Raw genomic sequence first — 20,020 nt, forward strand, 5'->3', positions numbered from 1 at the left:
TACACGAAGTGTGATACATACATGTCATGGGACGGTACTCAGCCTTAAAGAGGAAGGAAATGTGGACACCTGCTAAAATCTGGATGAACCCAGAAGACACTGAGCTAAGTGAAATAAGCCAGACACAAAAGAATGGGTATTGTACACTTCCACCGAAAGGAGGTACCCAGATTAGGCAAATTCAGAGATAGAAGTTTGAAGAGTGGTTATCAGGAGCTATGGGGAGGGGATAATAGGGAGTTGTTGTTAAATGGGGAGAGTTTCAGTTTAGGAAGATGAAAAGATTCTGCTGATGAATAGGGGTGATGGTTACACAACATCGTGAGTGCACTCAATGCCCCTAAATCATGGACCTAGAAATATTTTTTTAAAGATTTCATTTATTTGGGTGCCTGGGTGGCTCAGTGGGTTAAAGCTTCTGCCTTCGGCTCAGGTCATGATCCCAAGGTCCTGGGATCCAGCCTCACATCGGACTCTCTGCTCAGCAGGGAGCCTGCTTCCTCCTCTCTCTGCCTGCTTCTCTGCCTACTTGTGATCTCTGTCTGTCAAATGAACAAATAAAATCTTAAAAAAAGATTTTATTTATTTGACACAGAGAGAGAGAGAGATTCAGCAAGAGAGGGAATACAAGTAGGGGGAGTACAAGAGGGAGAAGCAGACTTCCCACTGAGCAGGGAGGCTGATGTGGAGCTCGATCCCTGTACCCTGGGATCATGACCTGAGCCAAAGGAAGACGCTTAATGACTGAGCCACCCAGGCACCCCTTTAAAATGGTTTAAATGGTAAATTTTGTTACATATATTTTACCACAGTAAAAAATTTTTAAAAACCTGCAAACACTGGGACAAAGAGCACAGAAATCTCCTGCCATGTGTAGGTATCTGGTGGCTTCACACTCTGTACATGGTCCATTGGGAAAGCATCAGTTGGCCTGGGGAAAGATGCTGACCCAAATACAGGATGGATCATCTTATCTAACTGGTGAGGACTCCTCCACTGATCTCCTTCTGATAGGAATTGACACGGGACACAAATAGCTTCCCATTCTGTAAGCATTTTAAGAAGCCATCCGGAGACCTGTTTCCTAGACCCATCATGTGATCAAGTTCCCAGCTGTGTTCTCTCCAAGTCTCTGCAAGTGACCAGCCCATCAGATATCAACCATGAGTTCATATATATCTGCACCTTAGGTTCTTTTTCCTTTCACACACAGTGGATAACATCTGCATTGCCCAACTTTCTGCCCACTGGGATTTTCCTTCACCACTGGCTTTCAGGGCCACCTGTGAATGGTGGTGTCGTGCAGCAGCTGTCTTCATCTGGCTGTTGCTGGCCTACTGTGCAGAGTCTTCCATAAATCAGGTTTGTACTTTTCTTTTAAAAGATTTTTTAGAATTATTTATTTATTTGAGAAAGAGAGCGCAAACAAGCAGGGGGAGGGGCAGAGGAAGAGGGAGAAGCAGAGTCCCTCCAGGAGCAGGGAGTCCAATGCAGGGGCCGATCTCGAGATCTGGAAATCATGGTCTGAGCAGAAGGCAGGCACTTAACTGACTGAGCCACCCAGGCACCCCATATAACACTTCAATTTCTAAAGGGATACAACTGTGAAAATACAGTTTCATGATTCTGTTGGTCAGAAAACACCTGCGGAACATCTGGGTTCATTAATAACTTGGAGTCCCATAAATCAGGCATTCAATCTCTACTAAGTCCCAGTAGCAAGCCAGAAGCTACTTTTCAGAATGTAAAATAGTCATTAGCAGAGCATAGCATGGCCCAAATTCCAAGGGTCTTCACTGTGATCCCTATTGGGGCTTGCCAGAGGCTCTGTGTGGCATCTCTGGCTGACACCAAAGAGCCTTTTTTCAAGCCAAACATAACATCATCAGACGTATAGGTTACCTGGTAAATGAGTCAAAGCAGCTTGCCCAAATATGATATATGTGGGCTCCAAAATTCAAAAGGCATACCATATATCACTCCACTCCCTTCTTGTTGTATGGTGGAAGGGACAGCCCCTCGTCTCTCACTTTAGAAGAGATGCCCAACATGTCCCAGACCTCTGGACCCTTACACACTTTCAGGTATGTCTAAAGCATCAAGGTGTTTGCTCTGTCCCACTTACAGCACCCAGTAAACATAATGGCTTCTACTGAGGGTATCAGCATGGTGTTCTCTGTGTTGTCGAGACTGTCAAAGTCCCTCTGGACTTTGGGGTTTGCAGGAGAATGTCATAAGCCAGGGTCAAGACAGTAAGATACTGTTGCAACAGATACTGATACAATAAGACCCTGTGATCCTGGCTATGTAAACTCAAACAATGTCATTTCCCATACTCGTGGGAATATAAGAGAAAGCATTTACTAGTTCAATAGCTGTAGCCAGTTGCTGGTGTTTATATTGATTTTCTGGGGGCGCCTGGGTGGCTCAGTGGGTTAAGCCACTGCCTTCGGCTCAGGTCATGATCTCAGGGTCCTCGGATCGAGCCCCACATCGGGCTCTCTGCTCAGCGGGGAGCCTGCTTCTCTCTCTCTCTCTCTCTCTGCCTGCCTCTCTGTCTACTTGTGATCTCTGTCAGATAAATAAAATCTTTAAAAAGAAATGTATATTGATTTTCTACAACAAGGATCTCAAATCTAGAATAATAGCTGTGATTGGCATTGCCACATCATTAACTTTGCTTTTCTGCTATCAAACGGGTAAGTCGTAAGAGTATATGCCCTTCTGGAATCCCAAATGGTGGTATTAATCTCTGCACTTTCTCCAGAGTTTTGGTATTGTTTTTGGTTTATAATTTATAACAGGGAAGACAACTCCAGGGGTTTCTACTTGCCCCCCGCCTTTTTTTTTTTTAGCATAATAGCCTGCAGTAGAGCAGCAGGAAACCAAAGAGACATTCTGCCAACTACTGAATATTAATATCACAATAAACAGCACAGATCAGAGGGCTTTAGGAATGTGACCTAGAATCTCTAAATGCCACCAGTGCTAATTGGTCTCCATGCGTAATAATCAAATTAACATCTGAAATGACAATGCATTTGTACAGAGTCATTTTAGTGAAGCTGGAACTGCATTTCTCAGACCTCTCTTTCGTGCATAGTCCTGACTTTTTTTTTTTTTTTTTTTAAGATTTTATTTATTTGACAGATAGAGATCACAGGCAGGCAGAGAGGCAGGCAGAGAGAGAGAGGAGGAGGAAGCAGGCTCCCCGCTGAGCAGAGAGCCCGATGCGGGGCTTGATCCCAGGACACTGGGATCATTACCTGAGCCGAAGGCAGAGGCTTTAACCCACTGAGCCACCCATGCGCCCCTAGTCCTGACTTCTTGTGGGCCACAAGTGACATTTTGTGCAAGATTTGGAAAGCGTAGACATGAAACAGGAGTCATATGAAAGACTTACAACCTGAGTGGGAAAACCCTCCTTGTTCCACTAGGAAGGTTGGTCTGGGGGCACCAGACATAGCTGTGACTTATTCACAGGGACCATTATTTGGGGACTTGCCTTGCTGTCCTGGGACAGCATCTGGGTCTGTAGCTCCTCCAGCTTATGCCAGATCCTTCTTCAACTTCCGTCACTTCTGTTCTAGTGCATGTTTGCCTTCCTGACACTGTGCCAGCTTCTCCTGTAGGTGATCTGCATCACCAAAGTTGGAAGCTTACGTGCAGAGGGGGACAGATGTGAGTTCCGGTCCACCCTGTAAGGTCTAGCTTGCCCTCATAAATGCCAGTTGGTTCTTACTTCTCCCACTTTGCAGTCATGTCAACTGCCTGCCTGCTGTCCAGGCAGGCTCCAGCACCAGACAAAAAAGACAACAATCTTCCATAATCAGCTCTCACAATTATGTAGTCTTATCCCTACTACACATCTTTATCGCATATAACCACTCCCGGTAATTTTGTTTCTCTGATAAAATCCTGGCTGATACTTCAATAAAAGTATCACTTTCACAAAAGTAACTTTTAAACAGTAACTTCAAAAGATACACAAATTGCCATTTTCTTTGTTAGAAGAAACTCAGAGTTCAGTCCATGTCTCTTGTCCCTTTGTGACCAAAGGTAAATAAATCAATGTCTCTGTAGATACCTTATCTTCACAAAGTGCTTATGACAGGCTTTGTTTTGTTTTGCTTCCTAGCAGTGCTGTGTGAACACAGAATCAAGAGCAGCTTCTTTGCTTGACGAAAGAGGGGAAGGTAGTGTGATAGATTGAATATATAAATAGTCCCCTCCTTCTATCCATAATGCCCCTTGAAATGGGACTCTGCAGCATCTATTTCCCTGCCTCTTGAATCTGGATGGGTCTGGTGACTTACTTTGGCCAATAAAATGTGGCAGAAGTGATGGAGCATCTCTTGAAAGCCTCAAGACAGTTTACCTGTTTTCCTTTGCACTCTTGAACTCACACGTGGGTAATGAGAACAAGACTAAACACATCTGCTAAAGATAAGAGAGACCAAATAACACACAGCTGAGTCATCTTGGTTGAGGTCATCCTAGACTAGCCAGATCCCAGCCACCATGCCGTCTGACCGTGGACTGTGAGTGAACAATCAAGCCCAGCCCAGATCAGCAGAACCACCCAGATGACCAATAATCTGATGAGAATCATTTGTTAAAGCCTTTATGTTTGGGGGTGGTTTGTTACACAGCACATTGCTAACTGATACAGGAGCACAGAAAAGGGACATTAAAGAATGGGTAGGAACTTTCCATGTGGATCAAAGGAGAAAAGGCATTGTGGGCAAAGGGAAGATCATGTGCAAAGAATGGAGGTATGAATGGCCCCTGCTTTAGGCAGCAGCGTGCTGGTAAATGTTTAACACCGTCTCTTCATGAGTAGTTCTGACGTGAATATTGGCTGTATATTTTTGTCTTTGTTAATGAGTAACAAACTTTTTCCATGAAGGACAAAGGAGTAAGCATCTTAGCCTTTGGGGGCCATACAGTCTCTGTAGGCACTACACAGCTCTGTTATTGTTGTGTAGAATCAGCCACAGAATAATAGCTGAATGAATGAATTCAGCTGTGTTCTAATAAGACTCAGTTTACAAAATCAGGTGGTGGGCCAGATTTGGCTTGCAGTTTGTTGAACCCTGGTCTAGACGATCAACAAAACAATACATCGATTTGATATATAGTGTTTGTTGATTTGTGGAGTAATTATTCCCACCATGGCTGATTTCATGTTCCTAATGTAACATTTGGAAGAAATGTGCCATAAAGCAGCACATCATTCTACAGGATTTCCATCAGGCAGATAGAAGAGATGTAAATAACCTTAAGAGCATAAACTATAATAAAATCTCATAAACTGATTGGAAAGTAATGAGTTGTATTTATTAACTTTGCTCTTAATAGAATATATTTGATAAGTCTACAGAATAAATATTTTAATTTTAATTTTTAATATAATTGTATTGTGTTCAACAACTGGCTGGCAAAATTCACTGTTCAAGAGCCAGTAAGAGCCAGACTGGGCATACCATTGCGTTCAGGGAATGGTGTGTAAAATCTAGTGTGGCTGGAACATGATGGGGGGTAGAGAAGCAATAGGAGATGTAGCCGAAAAGTTGTTTGGTGGGGGATAAGGATAAGACTAGGCCAGGTCTTGTGGGCTGGTAAGGAGGGGGCAGTGTTTCAAACAGGGGAATGATAAGATCAGGGTGCTTTAAGAAGGAATACCCTGGACACAGAGGAGACTGTGTTTGCTATGGAGTGTTCAAGGCAAGTAGGTCAGTTAAGTATGGTCATGGAAGTAACCATAGAGAAACTGATGTAAAGAAACTGATGTGATAGCTTGGACCGACCCAGGTGTTGTAGGGAAGGAGATGTGGGTAGATGCCAACTAGTCAGAAGTCAGACTCTACAGGATATGGTGACAGGTGGTGCTGGGGAAAGGGCGAGGGAGACCTTAAGGAGACACCAAGATGCTTGAACATCTGCTTGAATGGGCTGCCAGTTCCTGAAACTGAGAATACTGGAGAAGCTAGTTTGAGAAAAAGGTGAGATGTCTGGTTTTGAACTTAATGGGTTTGATGAGTCTGGGGAATACCCAGGAGGGGAGCTCTAGGCTGGAAACAAAGTTGGGATAGAGGACCCAGGATCCTGCCTCTTGTGGCTCCAGCTCATGGGAGGGTCCCCACTCTAGGCCACGCTGGAAGCCACATTCCCTCTCTGGGACTCAGTCTTCCCATCTGTAATGGGGTACTAGGCTCTGAGTCCTTTTCCCCTCTTGCCTGAGTGTTGTGAAAAGCCTATGAGGTTTTATGGGAGGGAGAGCCGGATGAGGAGGCTGGTCTTGACCTGTCTTTTGCCCACTAGAGGGTGCAGGGGGATCTTTTGGAGGGGAGAGGGCATGGGCAGTGGTGGTCCTCAGATTCCTGCAGTACTTCTGGGTCAGAGGAGCCTATCTCAGGTCTCTGAGATTGAGAAAGGGGCTGCCATTCTCACCTCCCCTCGTTATCTCCCCTTGTCCTTTACTTCCCCTCAGCTGGATGCCCCCAGGGGCTGCCCCTCTCCTCAGGGGCTCCTGCCCTGCAGTCCCTCCCTGCTCCTCTGACACAGCCTGAGAAGCTGCCTAATCATGTTGGCAGATCGCCAGCTTCACCTCAGGCCCCCAAAGTGCTCAGGCTCTCTACCCCTCTCTCCCACTCAAGCCTGCTCTCTGGAGGCTTCTACAAGGAGGTGCTTGAACAGACCCTACTCAGACTCCTGAGTTTGATGGGGTGGGACAATGGATTCCAATGACAGGGACTGGGGCTTGGGAGTCTGAGCGCTCTGGGCTCTGTCCTGATTCAGCCTCTCCTGGCCTGGTGAGCCTGGGCACCACAATTTTTGTATCTCAGTTTCCTCTTCTGTGGAAAGGAGTTAAAGAGTAATACCTCCTTCACAGGGGCAGTGGAAGAGTCAGGTGAGTGAAAATACACAGGCACAGAGAAAGGCCCCCAGCCCATCGTAAGTGCTCAGGAGACGTTAGCTGGTGTCCCTGTTCTTATCCTTGTGGCTTTTCCCAGGAGCCTTTGCAACTGGAGACCTTTCCCCTGCCTGCCTCAGTGACTCCTCTTCATCTACAACAGAGTCCCTACCTGGTGTGCTGATGCGCCAGCAAGGAAGGGGCTACAGATGGTGAGAGACCCGCTGTGGGGACAGCCCGGCCTCCCCTGACAGTCATCACAGCCATTCCGTTCACTCCAGCATCCTACACAGGATGATCTCAACTTCCAAGTGGGACATTCAGGGCCTTTCTCAGCTGGCGCCCCGGATGTGCTTTTCTCATCCAGGTCGCCCAGCAATCCTGGGCTCCCAGAGGCCCCAGCTTTCTCACCTGGGAGGCATGTGTGGTTCTCTCCGTCTAGAGCACTCTTCCCTGTACCTGTTCTCAGCTGGGACCTCTCTTCCCCAGGGAGCCTCTCCAGATGGCCCAGGAGTCATTTTGGCCATCTTTCTATAATCATAACCAGCCAAGCAGCTGCTTGCCCATACAGTGCCTTTGGGCAAGGAAGGAAAAAAGCACCCTTACCTCAAAATGGTTTTCTTCTATCTGCCAGTAAACCCTTGGAATAGATGTGCTGACCTGTAACACTTACAACACGGAGGGTGTCTGTCCTGGTGTAGCCCCAATGACGCCAGACCTGCTACTTTGGGAACATTCCACACACTGGGCACTGTGCCAAGTGCCTTATCTCCAATACTGTCACAGAGCTCAGGACAGAAATGATTCTTTTTTTGTTTTAGGAATGGTTCATTTTCTTTTTTTTTTTTTTAAGATTTTATTTATTTATTGGATAGAGAGAGAGATCACAAGCAGGCAGGGCAGCAGGCAGAGAGAGAAAGGGGGAAGCAGGCTCCCCGCTGACCAGAGAGCCTGATGCGGGGCTCAATCCCAGGACCCTGAGATCATGACCTGAGCCAAAGACAGAGGCTTAACCCACTGAGCCACCCAGGTGCCCCTGAATGGTTCTTTTTCATAGGTGAGAAAAGTGAGACTCAAAGGCTAAGACCAAGGTCATGTAACCAGTAGGTGGCAGAGTCATGATTTGAACTCCAAAGCATGGATGCAAGTAATTGCTTTCATTAAGTCATTGTCACCCAGGTAACTGCTTCCACATCTGTCTCAGACTTTACTGTGAGCTCCTCGAGGCGGCGACCACACTCCACCCACTGCCCAGCTCTGGAAAGGTGTAGAGTGGGCACAGAGTGGACAGCAGCACATGCGTGTTGGAAGAAGCCTCTTTGCAAGGCACTGGGGACCCAGAAGCTGGAGTCTGTTTCCCTGTAGCTGAAGCTGGAGGTGTTTGAACCAAGGAGCCCCAGAGTCCACTCCCCATCCCCCCCCCCACCCCCCACCTCTTAGTCACTGAAGGCTAATATTTGGTTTGGTACCTACTTAGGGTCTGTATTTGCTTCTGCAGAGAAACCCTGTCCCAGGGTCTAATGATTCCAGATGATTCCAGTTAATTCTTGAATCCAGATTTTTCTGAGTCCAGAATTGTGCTCTCTGCTGAAGTGGGGCAAAGTTTATAAAAGAAGGCCCACCAGCCAGGGGAGCTAGGAAAGCAGGAGAGGTCTATCAAGGCAGATCTTTCTTTTTTCCTTAAAGATTTTACTTATTTATTCGACAGAGAGAGAAAGAGCACAAGCAGAGGGAGAAGCAGGCTCCCCACTGAGCAAGGAGCCTGATGTGGGGCTCAATCTCAGGACCCTGGGATCATGATCTGAGCCGAAGTCAGACGCTTAACCAACTGAGCCACTCAGTCACCCCTATCAAGGCAGAACTTAAAGGCAAATCTGAGTTTTCCAGGAGGACCCAGGACAAGGTGAAGGATGTTCTTGGCAAAGGTATGACTAGAGGCTAGGCCTGGAGGAGGGCAGTGGCAGACAGACATCTTGGCCAGGGGGCCAGCACTTGCTTTTCTTTGGATAGATGACTTTGAGTCTAGTACAATTCTTTACTGCCGCTTAACACCAGAAACCTAATTATGACTTTGTGCATCTCTAATTGTGCCTTTTGCCTTTTCCAGACCTCTACGGGTAAAAAGTGGGGTGCTATAAAAATAGCCTCTCTCCCAGCCCAGAGACTGTCATCCAAACTGTCAACTAACCATTGCAATCTCCATCGTCGAAACCGGTCTCTGTTAAAAATAAAATAAAGAGAAGCCGACAGTGATGCCGTGGTTTCTTCACTTTACATTCTTTTAGGGCAAGGTCCTGGAAGTCAGCCTAGCCTAAGGCATGGGAACTTCTTTATTCAAATGGCAGTGTGATAGCGCTTAGGGAGCACAGACTCTGAAGCTACAGTCTGAATTCAAGTCCTGGCTGTGTGACCCCGAGTGTCACTTCATCTGTCCAAGTTTCAGTTCTATCACCCCTAGATGGTGCCCATCTCATAAGTTAATATATGTAAAGCCCTTAAACAGTGGCTGGTACACAGCAGACTCTGTTAGTTATTTTTATTACTTCTCCAGATATGTCAACATAGCTCTGAATAAAGTAACAAACAGTTCTGATTCTCTGCTAGTTTTGAGAGTTTCATTTGCAAGTGCTGGATGTCCTGCTGTCCTCAAGAACGCTGGGGTCAGGGGATGGTCCTCATCGGAGTCAGGGTGTCTTCTCCTTGTGGGAAGGGCCAGAGGTGAAGCTGGTGACTCAGAAGGGGGCCGGGGAATTGAGCACCTCCTTATCGGATATGATTGTCCATCCAACCTCTCCCTGCTCAGCCTGAGCTGGTTTCCCTCTACCCAGCTCTGGTCCTTCCTTCAGTGTTCAGGTCCTGCTCCAGTCCCAACGTCTCACTGTGCTCCCCACGAGCAACATGAACCCTATCTGCCTTGCTCACCTATGTCCCCGAGTTGGAGATAATGCTCCATAAATGGGGCTGAATTGAATGAAAAGGGACGATTTAGATTTTCTCAAAGGAAAAGAGTGGAGCTGAGGGGGCCAGTCTACGTGGGGAAGCCCAGTCAGTCAAGGGGGTGTTGATGAGAGGTGTGAGCCCCTGGGAAGGCTGATTGAGCCTGGGCCCCCTTCCTCGTGGTGACAGTCACAGGGGCTATTTTGGGGGCACCAGCCTCATTCTCAAACGTGGGATATCTGGCTTTCAATGACTGACATACAACCTGTGCCTTTTAAAGATATTTTATTAAAAAAAAAAAAAAGGAAAATCAACCAAACAAAAAGCCCAATCCAAGAACTCTTGGTTCTGGAGTCTGGGAGCAGCTTAGGTCTGTGGGGAGGGTGGAACCTGGAAGACAGATGGTGTGGGGGGTCTCTGATCCCCGGGGAGGAAGAGCAGGAGCCCCGGGAAGCTTACAGGCCAAGCAGCCCTTCCCAGGGCTCAGCCCCCCTCTGCGTGAGGCCTGGGCTCACCCACTTGGAAAAGACTGGTCGGAGCGGAGGGCTCAACCCACAGAAAAAGGCAGGGTGGGCAATTCCGGACAGGTCTCAGACCTCTGGTTAAAGTCACCAACCGGTCAGGAAGGAGAAAAGGGTGGCCCGGGGCTCGATCGGGCCTATCAGCACCCTCCACGAAGGCGGGGTTCAAGTCACCCTGGGGAGGCAGGCTCAGATTGGGAGATGCTGCCCCAAGGACTGAGCAGTAGGGGCCCTGACGAGGCAGGAGCTGCGAGCAGTGCCAGGCAGGACTCCCGGTGGGCAGGGTAGGACCCAGCCACTGGAGAGCTCAGTGGCCAGGGGGGCCGCGGGGTATTGCCCGGATGGGCCGGGGCGGAGGATTGTCCAGGACCGGTTCGGGCCGGGCCCGCACGCCGCCCCGGCGCTTCTGCTTGCGCAGCAGGTAGCTCGAGTACTGCACCTCGGGCATGGCCAGCTTGAGGCAGGCCTCGGTGGCCGACCCGGCGCCGCCGCTGGGCAGGTCATAGCCCATGATGTCCACCTTGCGGCTGGGCTGCCACGGCTGCAGCTGCTTGGTGCGGATCTGCGCTGCGGGCCGCAGCACGGGCTCCTCGCCGAAGCAGCGCCGCAGCAGGCGCTCCCGGGCCTCGCGCAGCTCCCGCGCCTCGCGCTCCACGCAGGCTCGGCCGGCGCTCGCCACGCGGCGCCAGAACGTGGCGTTGAAGTGGTCGTAGAGGCCCGCGTCGAGTGCGTTCCAGGCGCGCGCGGCCCGCGCGAGCGCCGCGGGGATGGCGGCGAGGCGCGAGCTGGCGGCGCGCGCATTCAGCTTGGCGTAGAGCACGTCGTCCAGGTCCCAGGCCAGGAGCCGCCGCAGCAGCACGAGCGACTCGTCGAAGTACTCGGCGATCATGACGAGCGAGAAGACCTCTTCCACCTGGCGGATGAGGCCCGCCAGGTAGGCGGCGTCGTCGCGCGGGCTGCGCTCGTTGTCGCCGCCCAGGTCGTAGGCCAGCGTGTTGTGCGCGAACATGGCGAAGTGCTCGCCCGCGCGGTAGTAGGCCTCGGGCGCGCGCAGGAAGGCCTCGAGCGACGCGTTGGGCACGCGCCGGAAGGCCGGGCAGTACTGGTTGTAGTAGCTGAAGAGCGACTCGAACATGGCGGCCGGCTCGCGCAGGATGGTGACGTAGACGGTGCCGGGCGGCATGAGGCGCTCGAGCTCCGCGCGGTCGAAGCGCAGGTGGCTGGCGAGCACGTGCGGTGGCCGCGTGGCTGGGTGCACGAAGTGTGCCGAGAAGTTGCGTGGGTAGCAGAACTGGTGCTCGCAGCTCGGGTGCGGCAGGGCCACCGTCAGGTTGTGGCGCTCGGCGAAGCGGAACAGGATGTTCTGGACGGTGGTGCCTGCAGTCTTGTGCGTCTTGAGGAAGGCCACCGTCATGTGCTTGGGGCGGGGCGGTGAGTCCCGAAGAGGCGAGCAGCTCAGAGGAAACAGCTTGGGGTACCTGCCAAGTCCGGGGTGGGGGGAGTGTGCGGGGAGGGGGGGGGAAGGAAGTGTGTGAGGGGTGCGTCTCGACCCCTGCCCCTCCCCCAGGACGGTAAGATGGGCCACATGCACGGACCAGTAGAGGGTATGGCAGGCAGCCTCTAAGATGACTCCCAGTGATCCCTGCTGGCCTCTGGTATTCACTCTCTTGTGCATTTCCCTCCCCCCGAGTGTGAGCAGGATTTACTGATGCCACTAGGGAACAGAATAGGTAGAAATGAAGGTATGTCACTCGTGAGATTACATTAGGAAGACTATGGCTTCTATGGGGCGCCTGGGTGGCTCAGTGGGTTAAATCTCTGCCTTGGGCGGAGGTCATGATCCCAGGGTCCTGGGATCGAGCCCCGCATTGGGCTCTCTGCTCATCAGGGAGTCTGCTTCCCCGTCTCCCCTCTCTGCCTGCTTCCCTGCCTACTTTGATCTCTGTCAAATAAATAAATAAAATCTTTAAAAAAAAAAAGAAAAAAAGACTATGGCTTCTATCTTGGTGTCTCTCCTTCTCTCTCTCTCTCTCTGGGATAACTCAGGCAGGGAGAAGAAGCAAGCTGCCATCTGTGAGCAGCCCTGTGGGGAGGTACCAGGTGGCAACACTCCAGGAGGTACTGGGCCCTCAGTCTATCAGCCTGCTTGAAGAACTCAATGCTGCCAGCAACCACATGAGGGCGATGGGAAGGGGAGCACTTCCGGTCAGACCTTCAGGTGAGACTGCATCCTCAGCAGCCAGCTTGATTGCAACTCCCGGTGACCTTGAGCCAGAGATCCCCAGCTAAGCCACACGTGAATGCCTGACCCACAGGAACAAGATAGTAAATGTTTGATGTGTTCAAAACCTAAGTTTTGAGGTAATTTGGCTACACAGAAATAGATAACGAATATAAGGACAGAGGCCCTTGGAGATCCTTGAGAAAGTCTACTCTACACATGAAGAAACTGAGGACCAGAAGAAAATTCATTTACGTTTACTGGCAACTCAGATAAAGTCACTATATTCTCTTGTTCTCTGTCTTCTTTCTCACTTTTACTCTTTCTCTGGCTCCTCATGGAGGAGGAGTCCCCATGGCATGGGCTTTGAGACAACCTATTTGCTATATGATTCTGTTGTGTTCCCTGGAGCCTCGTTCATTCAGCCAACAAATTTTCTTTTGAGCATCTCTTATGTGCCAGGCACTATTCAAGGCTCAGGAATTTTGCTAGTATGAAAAACGGAGAATATGCTTAGCCTTCATGAAGCTTTCATTTCTGTTTCCTTGTTCCTGAAACAAAGGTGTTGGGGATTACAGACGGCCTGTAAGTTCCCTTCAGACTCTGAGTTACTCTCATTTCTTTTCTAGCCTCGCCATCGTGTAATGAGGACTACTCTAAGCACCCTTGAGAACACCACTGAGATTTCCTATCTGTGGCTGGTTTGGGCTCAGGGTAGTATCTACCCAGATGCCCCTCTTGAAGACCAGCAAATCCTCCAACAAGGAGAACTGAGCTCATTCACACCATTGTCAAGGCAGATCATGTAGGAAATGGGAAAGTTGAGGCCCTGAACGGTGCAGGGATTTGCTGGGTTCACAGAGCCAGGAGTAGGGCAAGGGGTCCTATCAGTTGTCACATGGTATCCTGTATCAGGATGGCTGACTGGGTCGCCCATGTCATCATTCCCATTCTATAGATGAGGAAACAGGCTCAGAGAAACGAGGGGATTTGCCCAGCACAGCAGAATCAATGAGAACTTGTCTGCAGTCCTTTGGGGGAGGCACTCAGACTATGATGCCGTGGGAAGGACTTGGACTGGATTAGAATCCCAGTTTAGTCACTGACTAACTCTGTGCTTTCAAGCAACCTTTCAATGAAGACCAGTGCCTGCCCAGGGAGGTTGTGTGGATCCAAAGAGAATGTATAGAGGGTGCCTGGGTTAAAGCCTCTGCCTTCGGCTCAGGTCATGATCCCAGGGTTCTGGAATCGAGCACCGCATCAGGCTCTCTGCTTAGCGGGGAGCCTGCTTCCTCCTCTCTCTCTGCCTGCCTCTGCCTAGTTATGATCCCCCCCCCCTCTCTCTCTGTCAAATAAATAAATAAAATCTTTAAAACAAATAAAAATAAAGAGAATGTATAGAAAGCACTTTTAGAATAGAGTGAAGGAGTAAAGTCCAGCAGAAGACAGACTCTTGGCAGATAGAAGGAACGGGAAGGAAAGGTCCCAGGTCTTTTGCCAACCAGGCAAGAATGCAACTTGCCTGAGTCCCGCCCCCACGCCCAGGCCCCACCCCCTTACCAGCTGAGCTGTGCCCCCTGGTGGATGAGGAGGCTTACGGTGCTGCACCCTAGCACCAGCAGCAGGATTTTCCTTCGGCTCATCATCTTGGTGGCCTGCTGCACGTGCTGGAGGATGGGTGGCATGATGGGGTACCCACCCCTGGACCTGCCAGGGGCCTCGCTATCCAGGACTCCCTTCTCCGGCACTCATGGGGGCTCCTGGGGCTCTGGTAGCAGGGCCAGTATTCCTGAGAGGCCTGGCAGAAGAAGGAGGCAAACAGGTTTGCAGCACGCAGAGGAGATGGGCTGTGGGCCCCAGCAAGACTGCTGCAAAGAAGAGCTCCAGAGGGTGGGGTGAACAGAGAAGCCAGAGAAGATCGGATTCCTACCTCCCATTACCAAGACCCTATCTCCACACTGCTCCAGATAACTTAGTCTTGGGTGGAATTACAGGCTTTGGGGTGTGGCCAGCCCTTCAAGCTGTAGCCACTCCTCCCTTGAGCCCGGTCTTGGCTTCTATGCCTGGGCCCTAATTCGTCTTTGTCTTGTGGTCATTTGTATCTGTCTCCCCATCCCCAGTAGGCTTACCTTAGCACCGGGACTTGGGTTAAAGCACAGAAGTCTCAATTCAAGGTTTCCCTCCTCCAGGGCTCCTTGCCTGACTGCTTCAGGCAAGAGCTTGTCTTGATCCCCTAGAGCCTGAACTCAGAAGCCACTGACTAGACCTATAGCTTCTTGAGTCTCTTGACACGGGCAAGGGATTACTACTGCGGGCTTACAACGTGTACTACACTCTTACATACTTAACTTCCATTTAATCCCCACCACCCTCTAACATAGGTATGATTCCCCATTTTGCAGACAAGGAAACTGAGTCTCTAAGTGATGGTGCTACTTGTCCCATGGTCACACAGCTGTTGGCAGAATCAGGATTCAGACCTGCTCTTTCTGGTTTCAAAGCCCATCCCCCTTGGTGTTATGTGTGCTGCTTCCACAGAGAACTGCTTTCCCCATCCCTGTTCTAGACTCTGGCAGTTCTGCATGCTTCGGAGCCCTGAGCCTTCCTCGCTGGGCACCTGCCCTGAGGACCCAAGACCAATAAATCCATGAGGGAAAGAAAGGAAGGACTTGAAATCCCAGAACCCTATCTGGATTTCATCCCCAGACACCTGAAACCCTGGCCACCCCATCCGCTGACTCTGCAGTGAGAAGTGCCTGGCCAAGGCCGTGACATGGCAGCCTAGGAGAGGGGTGGGAGTGTGGGGAAGACAGAGGCAGTCCTGCTCGTTGTCCTGCGGAGACTCTCCAGGAGAAGGTGGGCCTATCCCAGGTGAGTGGCAGGAGTGAGAGGCAGAAGAAGGGCCTGGTTTCCGGCCAGGCAACTGTCCCCACACGAATGCGTTGGCTCAAGGGCAGCCCGGCCCTTGGCAGTGCTAGTGGAAAGTCCGCTTCGGCAACAATGCCTGTCCCCCCACTAGGGTAGGGTCTCTATCTCAGGGGCCTTGGTCTCCAGGTCTGGGTTCAGGTTCAGCGTCACATACACACCTCTTGAAAGGGGAGAATGAGCCGGAAACCCTACGGGCATTTGCACGTATATGGAACTAGGACACCTGGGTCCCAGGAGGGATGAGGTAATGTAAAAACTTTTGACCATCACTTTCCCCTGGGGCTTGGAGCTTGGTTTCCAGTCCCTCTTCTTTACCGCTACCTCCCCCGGCCCCTCATTAATCCTGGATTACATTTAAACCTGTTTGGGTAGAAAGATGTCCTGGTTATGCCTTTCTTTTTTTTCCAGGCCCCATCACCTTGTTTCCTCCACCAGCCTGCAGACAGACTTAATCTGCCTGGAGCCAAGGGAGGTGAAGGGTACAGCCACAGAGGGCCAATCAAGGGCATAGCAGAGAAAGCCTAATGCCCTGCTGTGTTTTCAAGGATTGCTGGGGGCAGAGAAGGGCTGGCTTTGCCGGAGTAAGGAAGCCCAAAAGAGGAAGCCAGAGCCTATAGCCTCTGCCACTCATCCTGCCTTGAGGATTTGGTGACAAGGTGGGAGTTTCTTGAGGAGGCAGAGTTGGGGCGGGGGGGGGGTGTCAACCTATTCTCATCTGTGCTATACTCACTAAAACTACCCTATTTTCAGTGGACTCTGGGTCACCCAAGGAGGTCAAGCCTGGAGGGAGCTACACTGGGGCTTTCTCTAGGAAATGCTTCAACTAGGCCACACAGAGAAGGAGGACAGAGTGCCAGGTGGTCCTGTCCATCCCACTCCCATCCATGGCTTAGCCCTGGGGACCCAGCCAGCCAGACTCCAGGCTGAGGTCCCCCTTGGAATAGGGAATCATCAGCACTCCCTGGACACCAGCCCTCCAGGGTAGGCACCAGTTTCTGCTTGGCCACCATCAGTGACAGGATGCTCACCACCTTCAGATACAGCCTGGTCCATTTCTGAGCAGCCTCGGCCGTCCAAAAGTTGTTTCTGGGACAGCTAGGACCAGCTCACCACTGTTAATGCCCTCCTCAGCTTGCCCCTTCCACCTTCCACTCCCCACAATTGCTAGTGCTACCCTCCTAGACCGCACGGGCCCTTTTTCTCCATGACAGACCTTCAGGTATTTGAAAGCAGTAACCTTGTCTCCTCTGGGTGGGCACTCGGCCAGGCTAAACATTCCAGGTCCTGAGAGGGTGTTGCTTGGACACTGGAGGAGGCCTCCCTTCCCTTGGCAAGTTCTCTCCATGATGCCGCCTGTGGAGCTGGAGTCTGAGCACTGGCATCCAGGGAAGGGGGCTGGTTGGGGCTGGATTTAACCTCTGTAATCTCCAGGCTGGCAAGGGGTGGGTGGTGGTCTCCTGCAGTCCTGGCTCCGGCCCATTGCATGCTTCAAACTACTCCCTCTGCCTCCCCTGTGTCTTCTCCATGGAGAGTTTTCCCCAGCGGTCCCAGACAGGTCAGGATGCCCAGCCTCATCAGAATATCAGTGCTAATTTTAGTCAGAAAAATTTACCTCAGGCTGCTGCCTGGTTTTGCAAATTGCTTTCCTTTCTCCAGGGAACCAAAGGGGAAAAAAATGGTCTAGCTAGCCAGAGCTTTGAAAACTGGCCTGGACACCCACCCACTCCCAAATGAGCCCTTTTCTGTCTCCATCCCAGCCCTAGGGCCAATATGGGTGCTTTTAGAGGAGGAGGGTGCCCTGGCGTGGACCACCAGACCTGACCGTTGGATGACCTGGAGACTCCATCCTTCCCTTAAGGATGGCACAGCCCAGTGAGGAGGGAGGGAAACAGCCCAGGGCACTAGAAAGGAAGGGGCCAAGGACTCAGGGGGTTGCAAATAAGTGGCCCAGGAGATCATATTATCTTTCCACCTCTCTCTCTTTTCCTTCCTTTTTCCTCCCAGCCTGCTGCCAGGTCCCCCTAGCCCCCTCTCCCTGCCATCCACTCCCACGTCATCCCTGTCTCCGAATTCCCCTCATCCCCCTCTCTCCATCACTACGGCTCCTCCAGCCCCCATCCCCTCAATTTCATCCCCCACCTACTCCAGACATCTCCTCACCAGGATCTGGTCACTATAGGGGATAGGCCAGATTCTCCCCTCACCCCGGGCCTCCCTTGCTCTCCAGGGGGCAGAGCGCGCGCCCCCGCCACCCCATGCTCTCCGGGCACTAGGCCCCCACGACACTCTCCCGCCCACCCTCGAGCTCGGATCTCTGTCCTGGTCCGGTCCACCTCCGTCCCCCAGCCCCACGCAGGCCACTGCAGTACTCACGCCGCGGGCTCTGCCTCCGACCCGGGTCGGGGGTGGTCGCCGCTATCTCCCAGCCCTTGTCCCGAAATCCAATGTGGATCGGAGGGCGCCGGGGGCCCTGAGCACCGAGTGCCGGTTCGCTCGCCTCTCCGCGCCTGGATGGGATCAGGTGGCGGCTCCGCTCTTCTCCGCTCTGCCCGCCGCCCGCCCCCCATCGCACACCGGAGGCGGGGCGGGGGCGGGGGCCCGGCAGCCGAGAGCCGAGGGGGAGGGGAAGGGAAGCGGCAAGGGGAGGGGGCAGCTCTGACTCGTGGACTGCCCTGGAACAATCTCCGTGTGACGTTTTTGGATGCGGGTATCAGCTGGCAACCTTGCAGAGACTGGACACCAATGTGGTCAGCTCCTTGCCCTCACTCCACAGAAGGGGAAACTGAGGCCCAGAAGGTCTCTGGATACTCTGACATTGATGGACATTCCTGGCTGCACAGGCTGACCTTGGACTGGTGGGTCCTGGGGGAGTTAGAGACACAGGTACTTCTACAAGCACCCACATGCTCCCTCCCTCCTCTCCTTCTCCTCTGTCCACCTCCAGTAGAGAAGCACAGCTCCAGCTGGGGTCTGGTCCATCTGCCCTGGCATTCCTGGGGACATTTTCCTTCCAGCCTCTGAGGCAGTCCCCTGCTGCTGACCCACTCCTTCTCTCCAGCAGGACTCCAGACCCACTCACTCCTGACCAGAGCTTTAGCACTTTGTTTTGGTGGGAATTAGAGAACCCAAGTTCAGCCCTTGTTGAACTTAAGTCCCAGAGTCAAGAGCCAGTCCCTGGGCCTGAATACTTTCAGCTCTACAGTAGAGAGGTGTTCTTGGAGTTGCAGAGATGATACATGTAAAGGTTCTGTGTAAATTCCCATGGCTGTGTGTGTGTGTTGGGGGGGGTGCTCCTGAATTTTCTGCCTTCTTAGGCCTTAGTTCCTACCCCCTGGGAGATGGGCAGCAGGACCTCCCAAAATAATGCCAGACACCAACGGCCCCACATGTAGTTAGTTCATTGGTTCTCATGGACCCCTGCTTTCTCCTCCCCCTTGGCTGAGTGTGGCAAGGATGCTGGAGCTGGGATAGCAGCCCAAACCAGGACTGGAAAGGATTGGATTCCATTCTAGTCCCACACAGGTAGCTATTGTATGAGGGTCCTTGTTAAGAAGTAGAAGGGAATGAGGGCTCTTGCAGTCAGGAGAAATGCTTGTGGTCCCAGTTTGGCCTCTTGGGAATGTCAGCTTCTTTCTGCCCCTGTTTCCCCTCTGCACAATGGGAGGTCCTGTCCTGCCTGGGTCCCAGGGCTGTTATGATAAGGCCCCACTTGTCCCTTTCTGGCCGCCACTACATTACCTCTTCACCCATCAGACTTTAGTTTATCTTGCCTCAGCGACCCCTATCACCTTCCCCAGTGTATACACATGCCTAGGGCCCTGCACCGTCAGATGACCTGCCAGCAGCTCTCCAGTTACACGGAGCAGAAAGATGCTTCTTTTGGGTCAGGAATGGTTTTTCCTGAGTGTGCCGACAAGCTGGAGGGGAGGGCACCACTGTTATTTCTTCTGTCCTCTCTGGGTTCGGCTTCTCCTTTGGGAGTATCTGGAGACTGGGATGGTGGTGGTGAGGGGAAGAGGAAGGATTAAGGCTTGGGCAGGAGGAAAGGGAATTTTCTAGCTAGGGCTAGGATGTGAGCAAACCTTCCTGGCACAGTCCTTCTCTGTTTCTCCTAAACCCACCTATCGTAGACCTGGCACCCCATCGTTTTTTCCCTGCTTTTGGCTACTTCTCTTGGTGGGGGGGGCAGTCAGTGAAATGGAGATTCTGGAAAGAGGATAGGAAGGGTGTGGGTGTGTGGGGAAAATGAGGCTTTACTTGAGTTTCCCAGCTTTCTCACCCAACACACACACACACACACACACACACACACACACAATCGCAAAGGCAGTGAGCCTATCAGTGAAAGAAAAGGGCTAGAATGGGAGGGGGATCTCAAAGATAGTGGCAGAGGTGCGGAGAGAAACAGAATTGACGGGTCAGGATAGGGAGTGGTGGAAGCTGGACAGATTGGGGGCATCTCATCCCTCCCTCGGCGCACAGGCCGCTGGTGTGGGG

The 20,020-nt window shown here is 51.7% G+C and overlaps 1 protein-coding gene across 1 annotated transcript; it reads right to left on the minus strand.

Moving 5' to 3' along the window:
- Positions 1-10,121: 10,121 nt before the first annotated feature.
- On the minus strand, positions 10,122-18,077 carry GAL3ST3 (galactose-3-O-sulfotransferase 3). Its single transcript, XM_047692114.1, has 3 exons — positions 17,897-18,077; positions 14,156-14,393; positions 10,122-11,852 (listed from the first exon to the last, which is right to left on the minus strand). Exons 2-3 carry the CDS (start codon positions 14,278-14,280, stop codon positions 10,682-10,684), a joined length of 1,296 nt encoding a protein of 431 aa, XP_047548070.1. The 5' UTR covers positions 14,281-14,393; positions 17,897-18,077; the 3' UTR covers positions 10,122-10,681.
- Between the last annotated feature and the right edge of the window lie 1,943 nt (positions 18,078-20,020).

The sequence above is a fragment of the Lutra lutra genome, chromosome 10 (assembly GCF_902655055.1).
Source record: "Lutra lutra chromosome 10, mLutLut1.2, whole genome shotgun sequence".
In the NCBI taxonomy this organism is placed as follows: Eukaryota; Metazoa; Chordata; class Mammalia; order Carnivora; family Mustelidae; genus Lutra; species Lutra lutra.

What these genes read in the sequence shown, in the direction of transcription:
- GAL3ST3 (XM_047692114.1), bottom strand. Translation starts at nt 14,280, where the DNA reads ATGCCACCCATCCTCCAGCACGTGCAGCAGGCCACCAAGATGATGAGC. An exon ending in CAGGGGGCACAGCTCAGCTG is followed by an intron (nt 11,853 to 14,155) that starts GTAAGGGGGTGG and finishes CGGACTTGGCAG; the next exon opens with GTACCCCAAGCTGTTTCCTC.